Source organism: Dendrobium catenatum, unplaced genomic scaffold (genome assembly GCF_001605985.2).
Source record: "Dendrobium catenatum unplaced genomic scaffold, ASM160598v2 fragScaff_scaffold_304, whole genome shotgun sequence".
In the NCBI taxonomy this organism is placed as follows: Eukaryota; Viridiplantae; Streptophyta; class Magnoliopsida; order Asparagales; family Orchidaceae; genus Dendrobium; species Dendrobium catenatum.
Genome location: NW_021318766.1, coordinates 427,980 through 455,876, shown reverse-complemented (window position 1 = coordinate 455,876; position 27,897 = coordinate 427,980). Strand labels below are relative to the sequence as shown.

Here is a 27,897-nt window from a genome sequence, read left to right as displayed (position 1 = left end):
CTTTAAATAGTTGATTTACCCTAGGGTTAGAATATGTTATGAGTTTGCTGAATTTAGTTTGTTCTTAGGTTGTGCGGGCTCTACCGATTAGAGATTTGGGAGAGCCGAGTCTTCCTCTCCAATTGAATATTCAATTGTATCTTGCTATTTTATTTCATCTATCTTGCAATAAAAAAAGATGTGTGGTTTATTATTCCCAATTTCACTTGTGATTCGTTGATTTAGTTGAAAGTTCCCCTATTTCATACCATATTATCTGAGCAATTTGAATGGAAAAAAAAATCTTACATTTGTTTAATGAAACAATACCTGAGATATCACATAATCAGCTTGTTGTTTAGCATAGTAACGTTCGGAAGGATGAAGATTACCAATTACAGGCATAAGTTCATCCTCATTAAGGAAACTGCAAGGAAATCAACAAAGATCAGTACAAAATTTCTACTTTTCCATGGCCAAAAACAGCACCTAGCATACCCATCTTTGTCCTTGTCAAGCTCTTGGAATAATTTATTAGATAGTGCTCCATCTGATGCAACAGAGTGATTGTAAACTTCTTCAATATTACGTAAGGAGTCAAATAGTCCATTAAAATATTCTTGGAAACTAAGCTTCCCATCTCTGTCTTTGTCCCTTTCCCTGATATGTTGAATAACAAAAGGAAAATAAGGAACAAGACATACAAAAGAAACTGAATTATCAAAAACTGGAGATCATGGATTATATGAGAGAATGCAACTGAGCTGCATAAAAGCTAAGGTGGATCATAGCGTTTGGATCTACATTAAGATTTTTCCAAGCATCATTGGGTACCATAAATCATCTAGTAACAGCACATATCTTAAAATAACCAGGGGCTTCAAAGAAACTGTCATATATTTCCCCTCACGCCAATTTCGGATAACCATGTCACCCAGGATGTGCTTCAAAATAATGAGATACCAACAAGAATATAAGAAATGCCAGACTAGTCTCTGTTGATCATAGTGCAACTAATACAAAATATTAAATTTCTTTTCAGTTAAACAATCATAAACCTATGAAAATAGTCAACATATTAGAAATACAACAATAGTTGCAACACATGCTTCATTCATCTAACTTTGCCCACTTTCACAGGAAACTTCTACTACAAGTTTTTCAATATGCCCATTCTCCAACCAAAAATAAAACACGACACAAAAAAGAACAGGCTAAAATGTATACAGATTTATTCTTTCATCAAATTCAAATATATTCTAATGATAATTAATATCAAAACATGCAAGAACATTGTAATCATTCATCCTAATACAAGTATTTGTGTCCGATTTTGTGAATTCATAGTCTTCATTCGAGTATTTAATGAGGTGCTAACTCTATATTATGCAATCTTTTTTGCACAACTTCTAACCATTACATCTCTAGTCAAACCACTTTTTTCTTTTTAATACTCAAAGTTTAAAATTCTGTAATTGGGTATTAAAGCATTTTCTTTTGTGAGGCGTGATCTAAAAGCCTCAAAGCGTTTTGAGGCGATCCAAATATTGCGAAAAGTAAAAATAAATGTTAAAATATTTTTGTGTAACACCCAAATAATATGTTAAATAATGACATATTAACTTTCTATTGAACTATGAAGTAATAAATTAGCATACATATAAAATAAAAAATTGCATAAAACATAAACTGTCAAGTGATAAACTGTGTGAAATAGAATTGAAATCCAAATATTATAAGAGCAAAATAACATGAAATATAGGAATTATGTAAAGCATCTATAGCATTAAGTTCATATTTAAATTCCTTCTTTCTCAGTTTCCTACTCATCAAGATTTAAATCTTAAAAAAATCTAACATAATTAACAACAACTCAGAAATCGTCTACACTGTCATCACTGAGGTAGTTTTTATTTGAGTCGTCGACACAACAAATTGGTCTCTTCCCTGCCTCATCCTATGGAGTTCAATGTCTCTCAATCTGTTTCTTTTCATTTCTTCAATCATCTTTTTCTTTCATAAATATTTTTCATCAACATAAAGATGAGAATAATATGCCAAAATTTTTAGAGGAAGTGGTGGTGGTGCGGCTTTCAAGTGGTTCCCGTTGGTGACTACAATGGGGGTGGCTATGAAAAAGGCGGTGGGATGGAGATCAAGGCGGTTGAGCATAAGTTGTTGTGGCATAGGGGTGCATTAAGGAATGATTTCCATACAGTATCTAGTTTTGGCTCTTTTATCCACTAGTTGTCCTGCATTGCCTCTATCAATATATCCATAAATTTGTAAAAAAATCTTGCCTTTTATATAAAATTTCTTTACATGAATCTGATTTAAGATATCTAAAGATTGTATAAGCAGCTTGAACAAGAAACTCTTTAACTCTGTTCATGAATTGACTAACAAGATTAACTGCAAATGTGATCTCTGGATGGATGAGAGATAGATAGATCTATTTTCTAATTAATAATTGATATTGTTCCATGTTTACTTCTTTCCCTTCTTCATCTGCATCTAACTTTTTATCTATGTTAGTTAGGATTTCACGAGGTTTACAATCAATTTTTTTTTATTTCATTTAGTTCATTTAGTTGATCTGTCATATTTTTATTGAAGGGAATATTCCTTATTCTAATTTAGTAACTTTTATGCTCAAGAAATAATTGAGCTTGTCCACTCCTTGATCTCAAATTCCTCAGCAAGTTTTTTTTCCTAAGAGACTCGTTTTCTTTATTATAATCACCTATAATAATTATATAACCAACATATACAACAAGAATTGAGATTTTAGCATTAGTGGAGTGTTCTACGAAAACCATATGAGTCTCTTGGCTTTGTTTGCATCTAGCTTCATTCATTATTTTTATGAATATTCTAAACCATACTCCAGAAGATTAGTTAAGGCCATAGATATGGTTGTAGACCCCACATCATTTCAAGAGCCAATAGGCTCTTATTTTGCACATCCCAGCACCTCATTCAGACCTATAGGAAGAAAAAGTTTAAGAGAAGGTCATTGGAGGAAATGTGAGGTGCGTTTTGGGCGGAAAAAGTTTAAGGGGAGATCATTGGAGAAAATGTGAGGTGCATTTATGGTGGGATTAAGGCTGGTTTTAAAGGTGAAAGTTTGTATGTGGGAGGGATTATGTGAAGAATTTTTTAAAGTAGCTTTTCTTAGGTGATTTTGGGTTCCTAGTTGCTGCTAGGAAATTGGGGGAGAGTCGATTCACCACTCGAACAATGAATCAATTTGGCTATTTTGGCTGCTAATTCGATTTCCAAAACATACCAAATTGGTATCAGAGCAAGTTTTTGGGATCGATGGCTGGGAGAAGAGTTGAGGCATTGAAAGAAAAGTTGGAGGGGGAAGTAGGGAAGCTGTGAACGGATGTGGGATGATTGAATGAGCATTTTTCAGCAATGGAAAGAAGATTTGGAAATCTAGAGAAGATGTTGAAGTGGATGTTGGAGTTTCAAATTTAGCGGCTCTACTGGAAGCAAGGGGGGATCAGCCAAGGGGAGATAGAGAGTTGAAAATTTTTGGAGAGTAGGAGGGAATATCCCACCTGGAGCCACTACTGAGAAAGGGGATGGATAGGGAATATGAAGGTAGGAGGGAATGGGAAGAAGAGAACAAGCAGGCTAAATTTGAAGGAAGGAAGGGGAATGAAAGAACGGGGGAGGACAGGGAACCATGGAGAGGCCACAATGCACACTTCATGGGAGGCATGGGGGAAGAAAGGGGAAATTGGGTTAGATGCAATCCGAAGGTCAAGAAGCTAAAAATGTCATTGTTTAAAGGTGAGGATGCGCATGGGTGGATCCATAGAATAGAGGGATATTTTGTGGTGAACGGGTTGATGAATGGGGTGAGACTTATGGCGGCAACTAAATATTTCAAAGGGAAGGCACTAACATGATTACAATGCAGGGAGATGAGGTACCCGATCCGTTCATGAGAGGAATTTAAGGACCGCTTATTGGAGCACTTTAGAACCAAGCAAGAGGGGGACTATTATGAGTGGTTCTTTGCTTTGACCTAAGTGGGAACGGTGATGGAGTACCGAAAGAGAATTAAGCTTCTGTCGGAATGTTTAGGGAGACTGTCGGAGACGGTGTTAAAGAGCAATTTCATGAAGGAACTCAAACCAGAGCTGAGAGGGTGACAAGACCTCCTGACATGGGAGAGGCTATAGAGTTAGCCCAGTTGATAGAGGACAATAACTCACTTGAGAGGAGTAGCAAAGGGGATAGTTTTGGAGATTCTTACCACATGGTGACCAGCTTCCTTTTTTTTATTTGGTGTTGTATCAGGTAGATACATCTAGTCCTGACGACCACCTTCCTTGCACCTAGGGTATCGACTATATCAAGTCAAAAACAAGCTGCAAAGGACAAAGGTTTGGGAAATCATCCGGGAGAGAACTTTAAACGAGTGACTTATATGGAGCTGCAAGAAAAACGAGGTAAGAGCTATATTTTAGGAGCGAAAATAAGTTTACACCGAGCCATAGAGGTAAAAATTGCACCTTGCAGATCCTTTTTGTTTGTGATGAGGAGGAGATAGGTGGAATAGGGGTAGAAGGATAAGTGGTAGAGGAAGAGAAGCCCTTACACTTGGAGGTAGCGGAGGTTTCGTTTATTTCTGTAATTGGATTCACCCCAAATCACATTATGAAAATGAGGGGACAGATAGGAGGGGAAGCAGTGACAGTTTTGGTGGATAGAGAGGTTACCCACAATTTCATAACAAATCAGGTGGTTGACAAGTTGGGGCTAAAGCTAGTAGACAAGAGATGTTTTGGGATGATGATAGGTGCAGGAAAGGTGGAGAAGAGCAAGGGAATCTGTCATGGATTGGTGGTGGAGTTGCAAGGGATTCACATTAGCGAGGATTTTCTTCCACTAGAGTTGGAAAGTACGGATCTGATTTTGGGTATGAAGTGGCTACAAACTTTGAGGGAGGCCAAGATGAACTGGAAGGCCTTAGCTATGAGATCCAAGAAGTGGAGGAGAGAAAGGTAGTGAATAAGGGAGACCCTAAGTTATCCAAAGATTTTGACCTACTATTTCTTGTGAGATTAGGACTATTTGAGTTTGGAGAAATCTTATTGCGTCCTTTTTATTTTTGTGCATGTATGACTTCACTATAGTGAATTAGATTTAGTCTTATCTCTTGTGGACATAGAGTTGTTATGGCAAAACTATATAAATTTTAGCATTATTTTGTGGTTCTCCATCCCTTTGTAAGTAGTACATGTGTTCATCATACTCACATATGACAAGCACTTTCACAAAAAATTAGGCATTTTCCCCAACAGTTTAAACTTTAAATTTGAAAAAATGGGGGGTTGATGAGAAATCGCACCTTAATTCTTCTTTACACAACCATTTAATCATCTTAGGATTGTCGCTATCTGCTGGATGTAAGAAGCTGCAGCAATATGAAAACATATAATGAAAAATAGTAAACAAAAATCAAAACCTAGTACCTACACATCTAAACAACCGAAAAACATACTCATTAAACTCAGTTTTATTCAAAAGACCATCCCCATCCATGTCTGAAGCATTAAAGTGGTCCTCCTTCCACCAACCCATATCATATCCAAAGGTAGCGTTGTCTACAAAAACAAAGTTATAATCAATAAGCAAACTAAACCACTTCATACTTCCTTACATTGCACATTCCTTAAAAGCCTGAATAACCATTCACGGCATGCAACTAAGATTGGTTCTTAGGCAGAGTTCAAAGATGTTCTGAAACGAAAGCCAAACAGGGCAAGCCAAATTAATAAAGTTCTAGTAGAGTTAAGGTTTTTTTATGAACTATCACTTCATACCAAACATATAAAAAACGAAACCTAGCACAAAAAAAATAGTTGACATGCTAAGATATATCATATATTTTAAAAGGAGGAAATTGGAGGCCGATGCAAACCAAAGCAACACTCTTCAGTCCAATTCAAAAAAATATATTATTTATAACCATGATTTTGAAGATTATAAGAAAAGTGTGGAGGGTATTGAAACCCAGGAGCGATCTTACAGACCATTTCGAGACCAGCTGGGCGGCTCATATTCCGCAAATGAGATGAACCCATCCCGATTCTTGTCGTGCATCTCCATCTCCCTCCCGGTCCGGTGCATCACCTCCTTAGCTGACTGCTGTAGATTCCACTCCGTAAGCTCTTGAAGTGACACAAACCCATCGGTGGGATCCACATCGATGCGAGGGAAGAGGAGGACGATCCGGCTGGTGACATTGAATCGATCCTCGTCATTGATGTAGTCCTCGGCATCGACGAAGTCTTCCCACTCGGGCTGGGCCTCCTCGCCAGGAGCGGAAGGAATGTTGAAGTGGCTACGCTCCCACTCGCGATCCTCACGCCGCTGCTCGATGTCGGCAATAAGAGGGTCAAACGGGATATGGTGTTCTCCAACGGGTGGAGGCGATGTAAAAGAGAAATTGGAGCGGAGCTTGAGGCGACGGTGTTGGAGATGTCTGCGATGCCCGGGGTAGTGGTGGCTACGGAGAACGAGGAGGACTAGGAGAGCTAGGGTCACGTATATGAACACCGTGGCGGGCCGCCCCATGTCGTGCGCGCGCGCTCTCTCTATCTTTTCTCGTTCTCGTAGTCCGAGCTAGATCCGGAGAAGGAGAAGGGAGGAGGCGCTCTCTCTCTCTCTCTTCTCGTTCTCGCAATCCGAGCTAGATCCGGAGAACAAGGGAGAAATGGGGGAGGCAATCGGAATTATTGGGTCAGGTGACCGAACGCAGAGATAGGTTCGGATAATAATAAAATATTATTAGAAATGGGGGAGGCAATCGGGAGGCAATCGGGCGACCCGGAGAACACCCAGCAAATTTACGTCTGTTTACGTTCTGCATGCCGTAGATATCTATTATAGAATTTAATCGACTAACATGTATTTTTTAAAAAAGGTAAAATGGGGGCAAGGCAAAACCTACTTTCATTTCATTGTAAAAAGATAATTACAATTCAAAAAACAACAAAATTAAACCTCGTATACCAAAATAAACATATAGAGTTAAGAGGAACCTTACAAGGAAAAAAGACAAAAAAGAATGAAAAGAAAAAAAAGACTAAAAAGAATGAAAAGCCCTAAGGCAGCCAAAGCCCAAAAGGATTTAGACTATTGATCCTTGGTTGCCCAAAGGCCATCCACGAATGAAATAGAGACTAGTTGCCACAAGCATGGGCGGAACCCAATAGGTTCCAGGGGGGGCAACTGCCCCCCCTCAAAAATTTTTTAAAATTTTTTTATATGATTTTTTTAGGTAATTTACCTCTTTTTATTCATTTTTTAGTTTTTATTACAAGGGTTTTCATGCAATTGCCCCCCCTAAAAATTTTAAAATACTATGGTCTTTAGGTAATTGCCCCCAACAGGTCGAACCTCGCCAGAAGACACTGCCCCCTTGGACCCCGACATATATGTCTTATAAGTTTGCCCCCCCTGAAAATTAGGGCTGGTTCCGCCCCTGGCCACAAGGACCATCCAAGGTGATGGAGCTTGGATGAGAAACCCAACATTCATAGTTCACTAGCCACAAAAACCTCCCCGCAATTATCATAAAACGAGTATGCAACAAAAATCGAAGAGACAAGCCAGCAAATAAGACAAAGCCTAGCAGAAATAGAGTTCCCCAAAAGAAAGAGTAAAGAAAGCCACAAGACAACCCCAAACCACCAAAAACCCTAACACGTAGGCCAAAACATAAGAAAATTCATCATAATGAACAACCAGAACATAGCCACCATAATAACCTCACACCCATACAATAGCAGAACAACAATAGCCAACCACCAAAATAGAACCACCACATCAACATAAAACCAGCTTAAACTCATTATAATTCTTCCAACTAGAGATTTTAAGCAGGATAGCCATTTTAATGTTATGATAAATAATGGAGGAGCTACTAAACTAAGAAACAAATCTCCTATCATTTCTCTCCTTTCAGATATAATAAAGAGAGTAGTAAGCAATTAAAAAATAAAATATTTTGCCAATATTATGCAACTCCAAAATAAATTAAAAAACTTGAAGCATATTAGGCATGAGTATATAACCATCAAAATTTGACAGCAGGGCAGAAATAACAGAAAAAGTGAAGTTACACTCAAAGAACAAGTGCCTATGACTCTCTAGATTTGAGGTACAAAAGGAGCATAGGGGCTCAACAGCAATGTGTTTAGAGAGAATGTCAGCAAATGTCAGCCCCTCCAGCAAAGCCATCCAGGTAAAGGTAGAAAAACAAAGAGCACGATGTTTGTGCCAAATAAACTTTTGTCAAGATACCTATAGATGGAGAAGGCATTGTAGTTAAGAAGAACCCAAAGCATATGGAGAAGACACTGCAACAACAATAGAAAAGGCAGTAGAAATGGATGCCATAAAGGATGGGGGGTCTGAGGACTAAAGGGAAGTGAATTTGTTATGCATGTTCAAGATTTAGGTGAAGGGACGGGGCAACAATAAGGTTGTCCTGATGGGGAAGAGTTTCTTTAGTGGGAGAATTGAGGTTAGGGAGAGAGGGCTTCTTAACCAATGAGGGATCATAAGCAAAAGATGGGTTAAATGGGTTAGAGGAGGTGGGAATTGAAGAGGGATTAATAACATGGCTATTATTGTGTAACAACTGAGAGTTAGCACTCGCATTTTGCAAGGAGGGTCGATGCTGGGAGGATTTGGGAATGGAGATATGGGCAGGTTTCTACTGTTATTCCTTGTGATACTCCTCCCAATAGGAGGAACAACATATGATGGTTAGGATAGGGGAGAGGGGTTAATGTGGCATAGATTCGTTGGGTGAACAAAGGAATCACAACCAAAGCAAGGAGAGGGCTTCAAGTCATATTGGATTTTTATGTTAAAGGTTTGCTCCCCAAGTTGAATGGGCAATTCATCTTGTAGGAGAGATATATATTTTTCCTATATACATACACAAGGTAAGCCTGGTTTTCGCCATGGTTAAAGCATCAACTGCTATGGGTGATTTCCCAATAAAGCTAGCTATCATAGAGATACACATGGGATTCTAGCAGACTAAGGGAAGATCAAGGAATTTGATCCAAAAGGTGATGGAAGAGAACTCCTCTCTCTAGAGTCTAAAGTACGGGCTCCATTTTTGCAAGATAAAGGGCTTACCTAAAAAAACTATGGACCAGCCGACTAGACAAGGTTGTAATTTTGTATAAACTGAAAACTTGAGGAAAAAACCTTCGCAAAAATAATGAAGGGTAAGAGTGCCTTTCAAGAGCCAAGTCTTACACATGGCTAATAGGAGAGCTTAGTAGAAGGTGATTCAACCAATCATATATCCAGTGAGTGAGAGACCCCACTCTTTAGACCCATTAGTAATTAGACCATCATAGAAGAGGATGAATGACTCCTAGGGGGGATAACGGATAAGGGGAAGTCTTTGGAGATGGGGTTGTGTTCAGAGAGAATCCCTACCCAATTAAGGGCAGAGGTCGACAGAGCAGGTTGCGAAGGGTTACTAGAATAAGAGGTGGCGTTCAAGCCCGAGATGTCAGTTAGATAGGAGAAGGACATTAGTAGGAGGGCAAAAGGGGGAATAATGGGAAGGGAAGGAGCCCTCCTGGAGGGGAGTGGGCCAAGGCACCAAGGATGTGGCAAAGGTTCAAAAATCCTAACAGAGCGGGGTTTTCCTATTATGACAAGAAGACATTGGGACCTTCTCAAAATTTTATTTTGACAATACCTAATAGTGGTAAAGATGACCCTTTTTTTTGGGCCAAGAGCTTATTTTAATTTTAATTTGAAGGAGCCTGTTTAACCAAAAAGGTTAAAAAGAATTAAAATTGTCACAATAAATAGCTTTTTTTAGAAGAATATTAAATTTTTTGGTCTTCTCCTAAAAGGACCATTTATTATATGTTTTTTTAGTCATTACATTTTAGTTTTTAGTTTTTTTATGTTTCAAAAACAAAATGGAATTTTTTTTGAATAAATGCACTGTCACTAAGGGAGTAAATATAAGTGCAGAGTTGTTCGGCTTTATGTCTATAACATTTCATAAATGATTTTTGCCTTTTGCAGATAAAAGAAGAGTGTTAAAATTTATATGACTTTAAAATTATTTTTATGTATAATGAAATTATTATTTTTAGTTGGAATAAAAACTTTTTTCTTATAGTTTCTAACACCAAGTTTTTATTTCCATATACGATCGGTTAAAAAATTATTATTTAATGTCAACAAATTTTCAATGAATCAAAACTTTTGATAAATTTTTAATGATAAAAATAAGTTACTTACTAAATTTATAGACTATTTATAAAATTTAATTCTTTAATTTGTTTTATGCTCTAGTCTAATACTTATTTTTGATAATATATATATATATATATATATATATATATATATATAATCTAAAAAAAATCAAAATACCACAAAATACCCCAAACTTCAAGATTAAATCTAGGAAGTTTCATTTATCATGTTCAATTGGAATTAAAAAATTATTCCCATTCTATAGAAAACCACAAACAAATTCCTAACATTAGTTTGTTTAGGACATAACTGATAGGCACCTATGCTAGAGCAAACTGGGACCACTTAAGCATATCCAATCCTTACCAAAATTTTAAAAAATAAACTAGACAACATCAACTTCATAATAAGTTCAAGTTTACTAGCTTTTAATATTTGTTAAGGGAGAATCAATTGGAAGAAGTTGGATTTACATCTTTGAATAGATTACAAGACTTGTGACTTACTTCCCAATTTCATCCACCTTTAAGAGTAACTCCTCTATAAAAACTTAATATTTACTCTTCTAATTATATTATAAGAGTCTCTCATTTATCAATTGATGGCATCAGTGATCAAAGGCCCTGCCATCCAACCCTGGTCATCATTTTAGTATCAGAGCTTTGGATATTGGTTGACATCACTTGCACTAAAGGAGATGGACACTAATAAACTAAGAAGTTTGGAGAGTTATCAAATTGTGGATTACAAATTCTCAAGAGGTAACCTCTATACTTTGGGTATAGTAAACATTTTTCATGATATTTTATTTTTTATTGACAAATTTATGGCAGATTACATATTTGATATAATTTTATTGACAAGAGCAATAATGTCAATTAATTGCCTTCATAATAACCTAGCCATAAACTTATCAAACATTAATTAACTAAAAAGGATCAAAATTAGAGAGGGAGTACTCCACGAAATCGCCAAAAACATCTCCTTAATTTCTATTAACATAAGAAAACCTATTATGAAGGATTTAAAGTTTTATCATAATTCTAGTTTAGTTATTTTATACTAGCTTGCTTCTAATTGTGATTTCCATGTTTATGAAAGCTTTATAATAATTTTTCAAATTCATTTGAATACATTTTACTTAAATCAGCAAGTATTATTATTAAAAAAAATAACAAAAGTCATATTTAACTTTCACTGTTGCATCATGCCACCATGTCAAATAGTCAAGATAAAGCAAACAAAATCAATAGAAGGTTTTTAGTTGGCTCTTCAAACTGATGAAAAGTTTAACAAACTTCAAAAGTTCAATTTTAACATAACCACCCAAATTGAAAACTTAAATGTTGGGGTACAAAATCCTCCATTAGAACCAAACCTTGTATGCACTGAAATAATTGGAGAAGACTACATAGAAAACCTTAGAAAGCACATAACACCTTAAATACAACCTTTTAGGAATCCCCATTAGAATCATTAAACCTTGATTAAACCACAAAATAAGATTAAGGTACATTCCTTGCCTATGATGGAGTCCATGATGCCAATACTTTTCTTAATTAGCTTACTCAAATGGATGAGTTTTTTATTTATTATTATTATTGGAATCAAAAGGATGGCTATTGAAGAACTACCTTTACTAAGATGAAGCATGCCAAAATATATTGAATCAATGTCATAGTGAAGGAAGAAGAGTTAAGGAGACACTAACTTACTTATATTGAGATGAAAAAGATGTTAAGGTGTAAGCTTTGTCCTAGAAACTATGATAAAAAGTAGCATAAATAGTTGATGACTCTTAAGTAAGGCAATATGCAAGTGGTCAAGTACATAAACTTATTTTAATATTTGATTACTATGACTAATTACACATATTAAGAGTTTCGATTAGACAAATAGTTCTATATTGGTCTTAACAGTGATATTATATATGAGGTCAAGTTCCAAGACCCTCAAATCTTAGAAGATACTTTTCATTCTGCTTTACTCCTAAAAAAGTAAAAGAAGACAACTTCTTCATCTATTACTAAAGATCCAATTTCATTCCTTCAATCATCCTTATGTGCTATCTAGAGGTCTATTGTTAAACATACATCCTTTTCATTTAGTGCACAGTTTAATATGTGTGCACTTGAATCATTCTCTAAGCCTAAGGGTATAATATACTTTAAGTGTCACAAGAAAGGCCATATGCAGAACTAGTGCAAAATAAAGATTGTATTCTTAGATGGGGTTCAAGAAGAATTAGAGGAAAAGAGAATGGATGAAGAAATGAAGGAAATGCATGTTGATATTCCTTTATCTAATGAGGAAGTTGAGCATGTTGGATACCCTTTAGGTGTAATGAGATATTTATCCATATCTAGAGATAAAAAGGATTGGAGAAGAAAAAATATGTTCACCATGTATGTCATCTACAAGGATAATAAGTGCAAAACCTTTCAACAATATCATTATTATAGCAAGACTTAAGATTGAGGACCACCTAAAACCTTTCCATGTGAGTTACGTAAACCATATATCTATACTTATCATAGCTAGGTGTTTAGAGCCTATCAAAATAGGAATGTATGTTGATCATATTCAATGTGATGTCCTCCTTATGGAAACCACACATATATTATTAGGAAGATGGGTAAGTTATGGTTATTTAAAGTTATTTGAAGTATAGGGCTAACATCTAGAGAAACAATTAAGTGGCCCTACCCATATGTATGGTATTTTACTTCTGGAGCTAATGCACTTACATTTTATTTATTTATTGTAAGTTTCTAATGTAATGCATGCTAATTAAATATATATATATATATAATTATAATGATTTAAAGTTTTTTAAAAAGGCTTATAAAAAATAGATTTTGTCCCTAAAAGATTATACCTCCTCTGAAACAGAATAACTCACTCATAAATTGGGTGGTATGAATTCACCCACATATAGGTTGGTACCTAAACAAAAAGAGAATTAAGGATATGAATGCATGAGATCCTAGATGAGCTCTAGCTTACTTCTTAAAAATCATATATCTTTCTATGTTATCTTAAAAATTTTATTTAGTTATGAGTAGAAGAATTTTATTCCTAAGAGCCTAGTGAAATTCCAAGCATAATAACATGCAAGAAAGAAATCTATAAAAAATAAACAATTTCTTCTACATAAATAATATAAACACATCAATTTAAAAGAGTATAAACATTAAAAGTTCATGTGGAAAGCACTACTTAATATACAACTTAGGGCCTGTTGAAAGTAAAGGTGATCAAGCTCCACCAAAAATAACCTGTAGTATAACCCTATGAGATAATGCATGTCTTTATTAAATAAGGCATTCTTATCATCAACTAATCTTTCTTTTTGTATTTGGGCTTCTTTGATTCATCCAATTTATGCTTCCAAATAGAAAGAACTCTCCATTAAAGGATGTTCTTTCCTCTTTGGTTTTTAAATCCTTCAGAAAAATATCATATTTTATTGGCTTTCACAACTCTTTATCACCGAATAACATAATTGAAAATTTAAAAAACTCAAACTCCCTACATGTTAGTGAAGCAATTAAATATATAAAAATGTCAAAATCACTTTGCATCATAATTATTTGCTCATCTTTTGAGTAAATTATATCTTGGCCATACTTTTAATGATTAGGGGGCTAAGCAGCAAAACCATATATAAAACATTTGATTAGATTTAAATCATGATTAATTTTATCCCACTTTAATTATCCCTACATAAGCATGACCAACTATAAAAAAATTAATTAGTGGTAAACATCTAGATTGCTACTAACTTATAAAAATCTAAATGTCCATCACATATCAAAATGACACATACAACAATATAAGCATAACAAAATTTATCGCATTAAATCATAACAACCAACACTCAATCACATACACATCATTCTCACATCACAGAAAAGAACATGAAAGGAATAATGTCGTAGCTTAAAACTAGAGTTAATTGTCATAACAATTCATATACATTGTGTACAATCTACTATATGGTTTGGATATGTCCTTGGATTTATTATTGATTAAAATTTTCTAAGGGTTGAATTTGGTTTGTTGAAGGTTAAGAGAATTATAGTTTAAAATTTAGTATTTTTGATGTTTTGGGATTTATTTTAGGATAAATTTTAATTATTGAATTATATTATTGATTAGTTATTTAAGGTATTTTAATTAGGCATTTAAAGCTTTCAATTTAATACATAGTTAACTTGTTGAAAGGAATCCAACAAGGTGTATGAAAGCTTCAAATGTCTAAGTATTTTATTAATAAAATTTTAATGATTATTTAAGTTGAGCCGCAATTGCTTTTATTAAATTAAGGCTAAGAGGTTTATTTTATCTTCCTTGGGGATAAGTAAATGGCCTTATAAGCTCACATTACCCAATAATTATCTATTTATTTAAGTTTAATGGTTGGTTGGTGTTTTTTAATTAATTTAATTTATAGATTACTAATCTGTAATGTTTATAATTTAACAATCACATTTTATCAACTCATTTGTGGCAATGTCATAATGGCTACAAGCACTAAGGCCTTCTTAGGACATGTATCGCTACAATTTGAGTTAGTCTAGTCTAAAAATTTTAATGGAGTATGAAGTATGATTAGTATTCATCTGATTAAATTTATTGAATTGATGATTTACTTAATTTTTAATGATTGATTAAATTTATAAATTTTCATCAATTATTTTATTTAGTAAATTGTCTAAATTTTTAATTTTCTTTAGTTTCTAAAGATTTTATATTTTTTACAAGTACTAAACCTAGAGATGAGTCCAATGCATTTTAGTTTGTGTTATTTAGAGTTTTCTATGATTAGTTTTGATTTTTAAAAGTTTAGTACATTTTAATGAATTAAATTTGACAAGATGTTGTCTTTTTTATTTACATTGAATTATGGAGATTTAATATTTTTCATAAATAATAGACCCTGGGACAAGTCCAATGCCATTAAGTTTGTGTGATTTGGATTTTTATAATTAGTTATAATTTTTACAAGTTTTTCCTTTATTAATGAATTATTTAATTTAGATAGTTATGAGATTTTTCATTTAAGCTACAAATCAACTATAAACCTCCTGAAATCTTTCCCAAATGCTAAGAATGACTCCAAGGGACTATTACACGTGCATAAAGTTAATTGAGAAATTTAAATAATTTTTTATTATTTTATTTAATTAATTAATATTTTTAATTATTAAAATACTTTTAATTTAGAGTGTTTATGATGAGGCTTTTAATTTTCATTTGTTAAGCTTTTAATTTTGAGCAGTATAACACTTAATTTATATTTTTAGATTTTATTTATATTTATTATATTTTCTTAAATATTTAGGGTTAATAATGTGAGTTAATCTTGGGTTCATTAATTAATAGATGAAATAACCTCCAAATGCAATGAAATTTGAAATATAGGTTCACCTGAACATGTGCTTCAAACCCACTGAATTTGGGCTCATCAAGGTCATTCTAGGTATCACAGTTAATACTCAAATATTAATATATTATACCTTTGAAGATTTAATTTGGGCAATTTATTGCCTAGAATTGTATGGAATTAGTTGCATTCTAACCCTTGTATATACACATATATTACACATAAAAATTAAAGCAAAATAAAGTGTAGATAGAAAGTTATGAATTTCTAAAGTTTTGGGTCAAAATGCAATGCAAATATTTGAAAATTAAATTCACAAAAATCCAATGCTCACCAAGGCCCAAAATAATTAGGGTATGTAACAAACACACTCTAGTTTATTTTACACAAATTTGAGCTTAATTTGATCACTGGTTTATGAGTAATTAAGAAAATTTTGTTTTTGATTAAAAACAAATTACTCCCAATCCATTGGTCCAAATCTCCTAGTATTAATTTTTAGGTAAAGTTGGGCTTAAGACTATTCTAATGAGCCTAATAAAACTTAACTTGGGTAAGAATTATTTTTACTATACAATTTTGAAGTTCTGTTCATTTTTTTGGTATTACTTAATGCATTTAATTCAATTTTAGCCATCACACCAATGATTAATAATGATTTCATAATGGCTAATGTGGTGCTTGTGGGTTATGATTTAATTGTGTGGCTTATCAAGATGTAATCTATTTAAGCTTAGCTAGATAGGACATGCAAGATTAAAATATGCTTAAGTTTTCTTTGATACGTCAATAATTTAAGTCCACTTAAATATAAACAAGTAATGCTAAATCATGTAATAAAGTGATGAAGTATAGTGTATCAAAGAAGAAGAATTTTATTTTTTTGCAATAAAATCATTACTATTTACTCTAATTACATAAGATATCCCACTAAAATAAACAAATGATGTTTTTGAGTTTCTATCACTGAATAAAATTAAGTAGTATAGTTGATAGAATTTTAATAAAATGCTTTGGATTAATGTATGTACATATCATATTTTTCCTATTGAGACTCTTAATTTTAGATGTGGATCATAACATATGCTTCCCTAAATCTATGTCAAGCTTGTATGGATGAAAATAATATTTGCTGACCTCCTATAATTTTATGATCTCTATAGAGCCTAGAATAATCAAACATTTTATGTCTAGGCATGCCAACATTCTATTTTAATACTCATTATTCATACATTCCTTCGTGGAAGTTATACATCACACTAAGTTTTAATCGCACACAATGTCATTGTATTCATTAAATGAAGAACACATATATTAAAAACTTCCATAAACCATTTAGAGAACAAGAGTCTACATTAGTACTTATATGTTCTTTAAATCGTCAATAAAAATAAAAGATTTTGCCAAACATAAAAGAAATAACAAGAAAACTAATTTTTATTATATTCATTGATGAACAGAGTTCAAGAGAACTAATAGAATTTTATCAACAAAAGGGTCAAAGTATCTTCTCTACACTCCTTTCACTTACAATGCACACATATGCTAAACTCTCCCAAAGTTTTTATCATGCACTTCTCTAGCATCCCTTAAATTTTACTTTAAGATTGTACTAGAGAATGAAAGTTCGATGTAGGATGTTAAGCCTCATTGAACTATCCCTAGGCACACTAAGATAGAGGATGAATTGGTTGTTTTAAAACTTTGTTTAACACACAACTTCTTTTTTTTTTTTTATAGATTTTTTTATCATAAAGTAAATATTTTTATCACCGAACGTGGAAGAAAATTAATGAAATGAAACTTATAATTGTGTTTATGATGAGTTACTCAAAACAATATATATTATAATGTTGTTTTCCAGCATATAATTTTTAGGAAAATGAAATACAAAAAGTAAAACTCAGAATAAACACACTAGAAATTTATAGTGGTTTTATCAAATAATTACCTACGTCAACTCCCCGGAGTCCTCCTCTCTGAGTATTGCACGAAAACTTTTGTGTTTCTCCATTTTCCCCCAAAGTTAGGTGGAGAAGCCCTTATAATCATTTCACCAGCCCGATGCTGATAAGAACCTCGACCTCTTTTCACCATCCTCATGAAGGTTAAGAACCTAACAATCCTTTTTCACCCTCTTGGTGAAGTTAAAGAACCTTGACAATCTTCGTGCTGACATTCATCTTCCTAGAGCTACCCAAAAAACCAAGCAAGACACTCAAAGGAAATATAGTAGAAGCTTTCTTGGAGAAATTGTATGAAAAACCCTCACAAACAAACTATCCTTTCACCTTCCCAAAGCTCATAAAGATCTCTTCTTAAGGCTTTCTCTCTAAAAAAAACCATAGCCAAAGACTTGACATAAGTCTACTAAGAGAGATTTTATACAAGACTTCACAAAAAGCCTTAATAATTTAATTCTATTGACATTAATAATACAATATGATATATGATCATATAATATGATTTATTCAAATACCCATTTAAATATTATATAAAGAATAACACGCTATATGATCAATTTAAGTCTTTGAGCTAATCTTCTAGTACAATAAAAGGAATCTTTTAGTATGATTAGTTCAATCAAATTGGATTATCATCTCATATGATCGGTTGTGATTAATTATCATCCCATGCAGAGATCGGGTCATACAATATAATCAGTCAAATCATACAATATGATCAGGCTCGATCTATTAATCTAAATTCAATCTCCTAATTGTAGGATCAGATTAGACAAGATTTGATGATATTATATAGTATGATACATATCATACTACATAATGAGTGTAAATTTTGAATTTCAAAATATTGCCTAAAATTTGATTGGCGGTTGAGATCATGATTTATAATGATCATCTTGTATGATATGGATTGTATAGTAAGATAAGTAAAAAAGAACTTTAATTTTTCTAATTAATTGTATTAATGATTTAATGAATAGTTGATAGCATAATACGATATGGATTGCCTAGTATGAAAAGTTCAGAATGATTACACTTCAAATTTTCTCACTTTCTCACTTCCCTATGTTTGTGCTTGGTCACCAAGTTTAGCATCCACCAAAAATAAAACTTTGACTCAAAAAAATTAGAATTAAATAAAAAGTAAAAATACAGACTCTTAAAGATACTTTAACATATTCTACCCAATCTTGAGTTGAATATTTTGCACGGTGTACGATGGACCTAAAATATTATTGCATAAGAATAAAAATCCAATAATAATAATGACATGATATGTCATAGTAAACAACCCAATAATATTTATTATCATCAAAATCAGAAGATTTTGATCTATATTTGCAATAATATCCCTCTTTTTTATGATGAAGTATATTGTTGGTTAAGATTCCAAATTAATTTTACTATATCCTAAACTCCCCCTTACTATTTGAGTTTTTTTTTTAATAGGGAGATTTTTTTTTTTAAATGAATGAATAAGAAGAACTAGAATAACTCATAATCATGAATAAGAAATAAATAAAAACTAGACTAAATGGAGCAAAGTAGAAATACAACCTACCAACAACATTCTACTCCTCCTTTTGACATCTCAAAAAATATTGAATGACCAAGTATAACAAGAAAAACAAAAACACACAGGATAAAGAAAAATATAGACATAAATAATAAACAACACATACTAAAAATAAGAAAGCCCCTGATCAGATGGTGGTGGTGGAGGTGCCTAAAAGTATGAATGAAGGGATGCAAACTACTCTCCAAACCATATTACATCAATCTCAAGCTCTTGATGCTGCTCTGTGGCGTAAGAGTCGAAGCGAGTCTCCATTTGATCAAATCTTTGAATCAATGCCTCATACTAAGAAGGATGGTGTACAGGTGTTGGTGCTGGAGCTGGTGTTGAACTTCCTTCTTCCTACTCAGGATCCACATAATGAATATTCCAGTGACAAGCACTATGAAGGAAAGTGAAGGAGCTATTGGAATATAAAATTGAAAGATGGTCAAGAGGTGAAAGAAATTAATGATTATATTTTAATTTAGTATTAAATTGATCATCCTAAGGTCTTAGCTTTGATGATCTTTAACTATTCATATCGTACAAGATAAACAGGTTTTCATATAATATAATATGATATTAAATATCATACCAGCCAAATTCAATTCATCCAAAACTAGTTACACATGTATTATACAATATGAAAGGTATGTTCATGCATTACAATCACTAATAATTGATCAATCAGAATTATTGGATGTGCTATGACCAGTGATGCGACATTTTGTGAAGATCATATGATATGATATAGGATCGTATAATATGATGTGAGGAATTTTGAATTTGTGTTTGATGATCAGGAAAACTTTTTTTTTTTAAATCACAATAAATAGGTCACTAACATAAATAACAAACTTACAAAGCCTCAGCTCTTATTATAGCTAAGGTTTGGAAGAAGTTGTTTAGAGGAGATGAAATGCAAATCCTTAACAAAAAGTTCAAGAAATCCTTAAGGGATTTATTCTATTGGAGTAGAACTAAGCTCAGGGAATTCTCTATAATAGACAAAGAAAGGCTAAAGGCTAAAATTTCAATTGTCCAAGAAGAAGATGCTAACGTTGGGGCTTTGAGTGAAGATAAACTGTGGCTGCTCAAATGTAAAGTCAAGGAGCTTAATGCTACTCTTGGTCTTTTGAATACTTGGTGGAAACAAAGGGCTAAAGTGAAGTGGATTGAAGAGGGAGATGCTAATACAATTTCTTTCATGCATTTGCAAATGCTAGGAAGAATGGTAATTGAATTCCTCAAATAAAAAACATTGATGGTATTCTAACCAAAGATCCCAAGGAAATTGACGATCTGTTTTATAGTTTCTTTCAAAAAAAAAAAGGAGTACAGGAACAGCATATTGACTGATTGGTCACTACCATGGAATATTTTATCTGATGAAGACAGAGTTGGTTTGGATGCTAATCTCTTGGATTCTGAAATCTAGGAAGTGGTAAGGAATTTGGGAAATAATAAGGCACAAAGAATTGACGGGATCACATACTCCTCTTTTAAATATTATTGGAGCATTGTAGGTGCAGATGTATGTTTGGCAGTGTGGAGGTTCTTCTTGACTAGAAAAATGGCTAAAGAATGGAAGGACACTATTGTAGTCCTTATTCCCACGATCAACAATCTGGTTTCTCCAGCTGGGTTTCGACCTATTAGTTTGTGTAATTCTATTTATAAGATTGTGGCCAAAATCTTATTAAATTGAATGCTGGTGGTAATCCCAAAAATTATTTCAGAAGAACAAGTGGCTTTTGTAAGAGGTAGATCAATTTCGGATCTTTTGATTTTAGAACAGGAGGTCTTCAACAAAATGAGTTTGTCTAAAGATAAAAATGGTTTGATGGCCATCAAGTTAGATATGGAGCAAGCATATGATAGTATGTGTTGGTCTACTCTCAACAACATGTTAATTCTTTTGGGATTTTCGGAGAAGTTTTTGAAGTTGGTGAAAATCTTGGAGCAAAGTTTCTATATTCTCATCAATGGTGGATGTACAAAATGGATAAAGGGAAAGAGTGGCTTCCATCAAGGATGTCCATTCTCACCTTATCTATTTATAATTTGTTCTCAATTACTTTCTAACATTTTTCTTAGCAGGGGAAAAGATTTGGGTATTAAAATTACATCCAAAGGACAAAGGATATCTCATTTGCTATATGCAGATGATGTGCTTTTATTTTCTGATGCCAAAAGAAGAAGTATAAGAAGATTGAAGGCAATTATTGGTGATTATTGTAGTTGGACTGGCCAAAGAATCAATTACCATAAATCTGCCATGATTTGTGGTAAACATGTAGATAGAAGAATGAAGAAGGACATTGCAGAATTTTTGGGATTCAAGCTGGTTGAAGAAATAGATTATTTGGGAGTAAAAGTTGCACTGAGAAGGTTAAAAAAGGCTGATTTCCAAACACTTTTGGACAAGTCTATGAAGAAGTTGAACTCTTGGAGTAATAGATTCATATCTTTATCAGGAAGGATGGTGTTGGTTAAATCGATATATGTTAACCTCCCTGTTTTTCTTATTTGTCACTCTCTCATTCCTTTAAGTGCTTTGAAAGAATTTGAGAGATTATGCAGAAATTACATTTGGAATAAAGCAGATGGAAGTAATGGGCTACACTATGTAGCTTGGAAAGACCTTTGTAAGCCAAAAGCTTTGGGAGGATGGGGGATACAATCTGCACTATCTAGCTTGAAAACTTTAAGAGCTAAGTTTGCATGGAATTTATTAGAGAATCCTAATTCCTTGTTGAAAAATATGAATCTATTTTGCAAGTATGGAGAGGACTGGTGGAACGATGACAATAAGAAGGGAGGCTCTCCTTTTTGGAAGATTATAAAATCTGGTCGTGAGGCTCTTAAACAGGCAGTTAGATGGAGAATTGTGTCGGGTAACACAATTAATGTTCTAAAGGATGTCTGGATCTTGGATAAGAGCTTGCTTAAGTGGCCTACCTTTGTTGCTAATTTTGAAGACGAGGACATATATCTGAACTTCTTTGTTCATGATGGAAGTTGGAATCTAGATAGATTGTCATTGTTCTTTGGAAGTGAACTTCTGGATTTAATCAGCAACATCCAAATTTCTAGAAGGGAGAATGGAGACTTCTTGGAGATGAAGAGAAGATTTTCTAGAAAATCTATTTCGGTATTGATAAAGGAAGAGGAGCTAAAAGATGTGCTTAATTCAAATTTAGTTCAGGATACTTGGATATAGAAATTATAGTTGTTGAATTGTTTATGTGGAGGATAGGTAAATATGCCTTACCAACTGCTGATTTCCTCATGAGAAGAAGGTTAGCCAATGGAAATTGCTGTCCTAGAGGATGCGGAGTAGTTGAAGATATTGATCACATGACCACTTCATGTCTTAAATTGTTAAAGGTTATTGATGTTTAAGGAATTAGGGATTTATGATTCCGAAATATAACTCTTTCCAGGAATGTTGGAGCAAACTGGAATTTCTGGCTGGAACTAATCCGGTGATGGCTAGGATCTATTGTTCTTTATTGTGGTTTTCTTGGAATAATAGGAATAAGATCAAACATGGAAAGATGGATACATGTGATACATTGATAGCAGCTTATATTTCGAGTTTTGTAAATATTAAGAAGTGGAATCTTATACGATCGGATCACTGGGATGACCATCAGTTCTTTGAATTGTTTTCTAATTCATGGCATCCCCCACCACCTGGTTGGTATAAGATTAACATTGATGCTGTCCTCAAGATGAACTATGAAGCAGGAATTGGAGGCGTTGTTCGAGATTTCAAAGGTAGATTTGTCATGGCTTTCAGTTTCTATGGAGTTCATTGGGATATTGCTCAAGTTGAGTTATTGGCATTTAATTCTTTGGAGAAGGTCTTGAAAGGTAAATTGCTTGATGCTATTGGTATCATAATAAAAAGTGATAATTTTAATGTCATCCATTTTCTTCATAAAGTGTAGAACAAAGAGAAGGAGGAGGATGGTAATATTGTTGATAATGATGATTATTTCTTTGTTGGGAGGGGGATTAATAATGTGGTCTTTCATCACGTTAGGCATAATTGTAATAAGTTAGCTCACTTTTGTGCTAACTTAGCCTTTTCTTATGAGTTTTTGTGAGATTTTTTTCTGAGAAGGAACTACCAAATTCTTTTGTTCTACTTGTGAAGGAAGAATGTGTTAAGGTAGTTTCTCCCCACTAGTTTGTATCTAGGTTTCTTTCTTTTGCCTTTGCTTTAATCTATGAAATTTTGATTCTTCAAAAAAAAAAAAAATAATCACAAAAAAAATTACATAGATACACACAAAAAATTTAAATTTTCAAATTTTAATTCATTCTGAATCAAGCATGAATATCTATAACACCTAGTATATTCCTTATAGTGCTAAAGGTGTCATGGGCAAGGGGTTTAGTAAAGATGCCTACCAATTAATTTTCTATAGCTATATGAAGTAGTTTTGTATCTCCCTTTGCTACGTGATCTCTAATGAAATAGTGTCTGATGCCTATATGCTTAGTCCAAAAGTATTGGATTGGATTTTTTGAGATGCATGTGGCACTAATGTTAGCACACATGATTACAATACGACATGGAGTCCAAGGTAAAGGATTTATTTCTTAAGCTATAGGACTTTAGCAACACATCTTCCTATAGCTATGTATTCTGCTTCAATGGTAGATAAAGCTATAGAATTTTATTTTCTACTAAACTAGGAAACTAGAGATTGCCTTATGAATTGATAGATTCTTGAGGTACTTTTCTATCAACCCTATACATCCTCCAAAATTTGAATCAGAATATTCTATAATTTTTAAAGATGAGCTATGTTTAGGATGCTAGATTCCTATGTTTTGAATTCCTAGAAGATATCTTAGAATTCTCTGAACAATAATCATATGCGACTCCTTAAGATCAGCTTAAAATCTAGCACAATAACAAATACTAAATATAATGTTAGGTATGCTAGCAGTCAAATGCAAAAGAGATCCTATAATCCCCATATACTTCTCCTCATCTATAAATTGTCCCATCCTTATCCAATTGAATGGAATAACTAATTGGTGTATTTGTTTCCTTAGCATTTTACATCTCATATTTCTTCAAAATGTCCTTGATATACTTTCCAGGACTAAGAAAAGTTTCATCATCTCTTTGATTCACACTAAATCCAAAAAAGTAAGTAGGCTCTTACATCATATTCATCTCAAATTATTCACTCATTATTTTTGAATATTCATCATAATGATTTTTATTAGTTAATCCAAATAATATGTCATCCACACAAATTTTAACAATGGCAAATCATCTCCTATCCTTTTTAGAAATAAGGTGGTATCTACACTACCCTTCACAAAGGATCTATCAAGGAGGGAGGAGTTAAGACTTTCATACCATGTTTTAGGTGCTTGCTTCAATCCATACAATACCTATTTTAATTTGAACACATGATTAGAATTTTTGAATTCTCAAATCCAGGGGTTTCCACATAAAAATCTTCCTTATTATCTCCATTTAGAAAGGCACTCTTAACATCCATATGATATAATTTCAGGCCTCTAAAGAAAGAAAAATATAGCAAAACTTTAATGGCTTCTAACTAGCTATAGGGGCAAATGTTTCTTCAAAGTCAATTCCTTATATTTGATTATACCTCTTATCTACCAACCTAGCCTTATTCCTAATTACTATACTAGAGTCATTTATCTTATTTTTAAAGACTCACTTGGTTCTTACAATACTATGGTCCTTAGGTCTTCTAACAAACTCCTTAACATCATTCCTAATAAATTGATTCAAATATTCTTGCATGGTTAGGATATAGAATTCCTTAGATAGGACTTGATCTATGTTTGAGTGTTCTATCATAGGATAATAGAAGAGTGGCTAACCTCCTTTCTAATTCCATACCTAATTCTTACTCCTACAGCTCCTTATGATAAAAAGATGAATATCTCCAATCTCTAGTCAAAAGATCTCGAGGCTCTACTCTATTTGTTAGGTCAATAAATTCTACTCAGGTTTCTTCTACCACTTCTTATTCTTTTGACCTAGGCTTAACATATTTGTTAGATTCATCAAATAATACATGTGAGGTCTCCTTTACTACTAATATCCTCATATTGATCACTCTATAAGCTTTACCTAAATAAGTTTATCTTAGAAACTCCTTTATTAGATTTAGGAACAAATTTTCCTAATAAAGATTTTTCATTTTCTAGAATGAACGCCTTAAAACTAATAACATGAAGGTGAGAGAGATTGGGTGTCTTATCCTTGAGTAATTTATAGGGTGTTTTATTGAGTTTGGATCAAATATTAAACCTATTAAGAACATAGCAAGTAGTATTCACTACTTCAGCCCATAAATATTTAGGAAGTGAATACTCAGATAGCATAGCTCTAATAACTTCTACAAAATTCCTATTCTTTCTTTTAACAACCCTATTTTGAAATTTCATAACCAAATTTCTTATGAATCCATGTGGAGGATGTCCTAAATTCCTTGAATAATTCATTCTTATGTGATAAAAGCCAAATCCAAGTAAATCTTGAGTAATTTTCAATAATCATATATCTATATGTTTTATTACCTAAGCTGATAATGCTAACAATTCCATACAAATCCATGTGAAGGAATTCTAATGGTCTACATGTGATGATGTCCTTGCAAAGTCAAATGAGGTTTTGATTTATTTTCCTAGTTGGCATGCATTACAAAGGTGGTCCTTAGAGACATATGGTTTGGGCATGCCTCTAATTAGGCCCTTTTGGGTTATCTTTCTAATGTTTTCATACTTACATGGCATAGCTTCCAATGCTATAGTAAGGATTCATCAGTAATAGTTTTTAAATATAAAGAACTAGTATACTCAATATAATTTAAGCCAATAAGGTAAAAAATATTAATTCTATTCCCTTCTAAAATAACATTTTCATTTAAACTAATCACAAAACTAGTAGATAAGAATTTAATATCAAAACCTTTGTCAAATAATTGATTGATACTAAGGAAGTTATGTTTTAGGTTATATACTAGTAAAACATTTTTAATAATAAAATTTTTAGAATTTCCAATCATATCTGAACCTACCACTTGTTTGGTTGTACTATCTCCAAGTGTAACTTTGCCTCCTACCCTAAACTCCTGTGTGATGCACTGCATTGTATGTCTAGTCATGTACCTTGAGCATCTGCTATCCATGTACCACATGCGCTCAGTAGTCCTTTTGTGACATCACTCATACAAATTCAATCAATGTTTAGATTTGGGAACCAAGTGAGTTTGTGTTCCATCTTTGAGTTTAATGAATGACTTGCATGCATGTTATGCTTTGGTGTAGATGATTTAGGCCTCCACACTAAATATGTCCTATGGTATATTATGCAAATACGAGCTGTGTGACTTAGCATGACATAAAAGTAACACCTAACACATGGGAAATGATTCACTATTCTATGTGGGGTGTGGTGCCTCTTCCTAGGGGTATGTGATACACACAATGATGTGAGGTTATATAAATGTATCAATATAGGTGGTGGTTTATTATGCTGAAGTGCATGAAATTTTTCTTTTATGAATTCATTTGCATTTTCAAAACTTATAACTCCCAATTTTAATACATCCTCATTATGATTTAGTTCAATTATAAATGCTTGTAACTGTTTGCATGAATCTTCTATCTCAAGGTGCTTTAATTTTAAGGATTCATATATATTAGTTAGTGTAACATACTTCTTATTTAATGCATCATACACATCAAGTAAAGACATGCGCTCTTTATATAATGAAGTATACTCTAAGGCTATCATACTCTTTTTGCAAACTTGAAAATTCATAATTTAAACTAGCATACAATTTCTTAAGCTTCCTATATGAATCATGAATTTTCTCAGATATAATACTAAGTTCATCATAGGATAGTTGACGTACCTCTTCTTGATTAGACTGATTAAGATTACCATTTTTCATGAGACATAGATTAGTTACCTCCTCCTCTACTTATTGTTCCAAAGATTTTGAGGTAGAGTAAGCCCAAAAAGCCTTTATGTCCTATTCTTTCCTTTCTTGAAGTTTGCCTTTTCATCACCCTTCTACTTACTTAGGTTAGTTTTTAGATTACGGCCATCAAATCTCAGATGCCCTGGCTTCCTGAAATTAAAATAAATTGTGTCAGATGATGCTTTAATTTTTTTGTTTTTTTTATCTTTGTTCCATTATTGATGATATTTCTACTTTATCTTCAGAAAAATTTTAAAATATCAAGTCATCAACATAATTTCATTATTCTTCTGAGCTACGAAGTAGTCACTATCACAGTTATTAGCTTTCAAAGGTACAACTTTCTCCTTTTTCTTGTCTCCTCCATCATACAATCTCTAACTCACACCATGTCCATAGGCAGTAAGTGACCCTAATAAGTTATCTTTAGAATAAACATTAAGATCTTTTAATTCCTAAATGATAGTAACCTTAGCATCATAATTATTAGGTAGACAATGAAGAATTTTGTTAATATTTTTAGAATTTGAAAGCTATCTACCTAAAGCATGCATGGATGTCACTATTTGATTAAACCTCATGTACACATCCAATATGGTTTCATTAGGTTTCATGCAAAAAAGTTTATAATCGTACAATAAGATGTTCAACCTAAATTATTTAACCTCACTAGTACCTTCGTATGTAATACATAGTTTATCCTAAATTTCCTTGTTAGTGGTATAGGTAGAACTCTCGTATAAT

General features: G+C 33.0%; 1 protein-coding gene across 1 annotated transcript in view; it reads right to left on the bottom strand.

Annotated features, from left to right (window-relative positions):
- Nucleotides 1-6,718, bottom strand: part of LOC110102866 (calumenin-B) — a 38,000-nt gene extending 31,282 nt beyond the window's left edge. The window contains exons 1-5 of the mRNA XM_020831358.2: nucleotides 6,033-6,718; nucleotides 5,501-5,603; nucleotides 5,348-5,413; nucleotides 478-639; nucleotides 310-406 (exon numbers count right to left, since the gene is read on the bottom strand). Of these exons, the coding sequence (XP_020687017.1) occupies nucleotides 310-406; nucleotides 478-639; nucleotides 5,348-5,413; nucleotides 5,501-5,603; nucleotides 6,033-6,576 (972 nt within the window). The 5' untranslated portion in view covers nucleotides 6,577-6,718. The remainder of the gene's footprint in view (nucleotides 1-309; nucleotides 407-477; nucleotides 640-5,347; nucleotides 5,414-5,500; nucleotides 5,604-6,032) is intronic.
- Nucleotides 6,719-27,897: the final 21,179 nt, after the last annotated feature.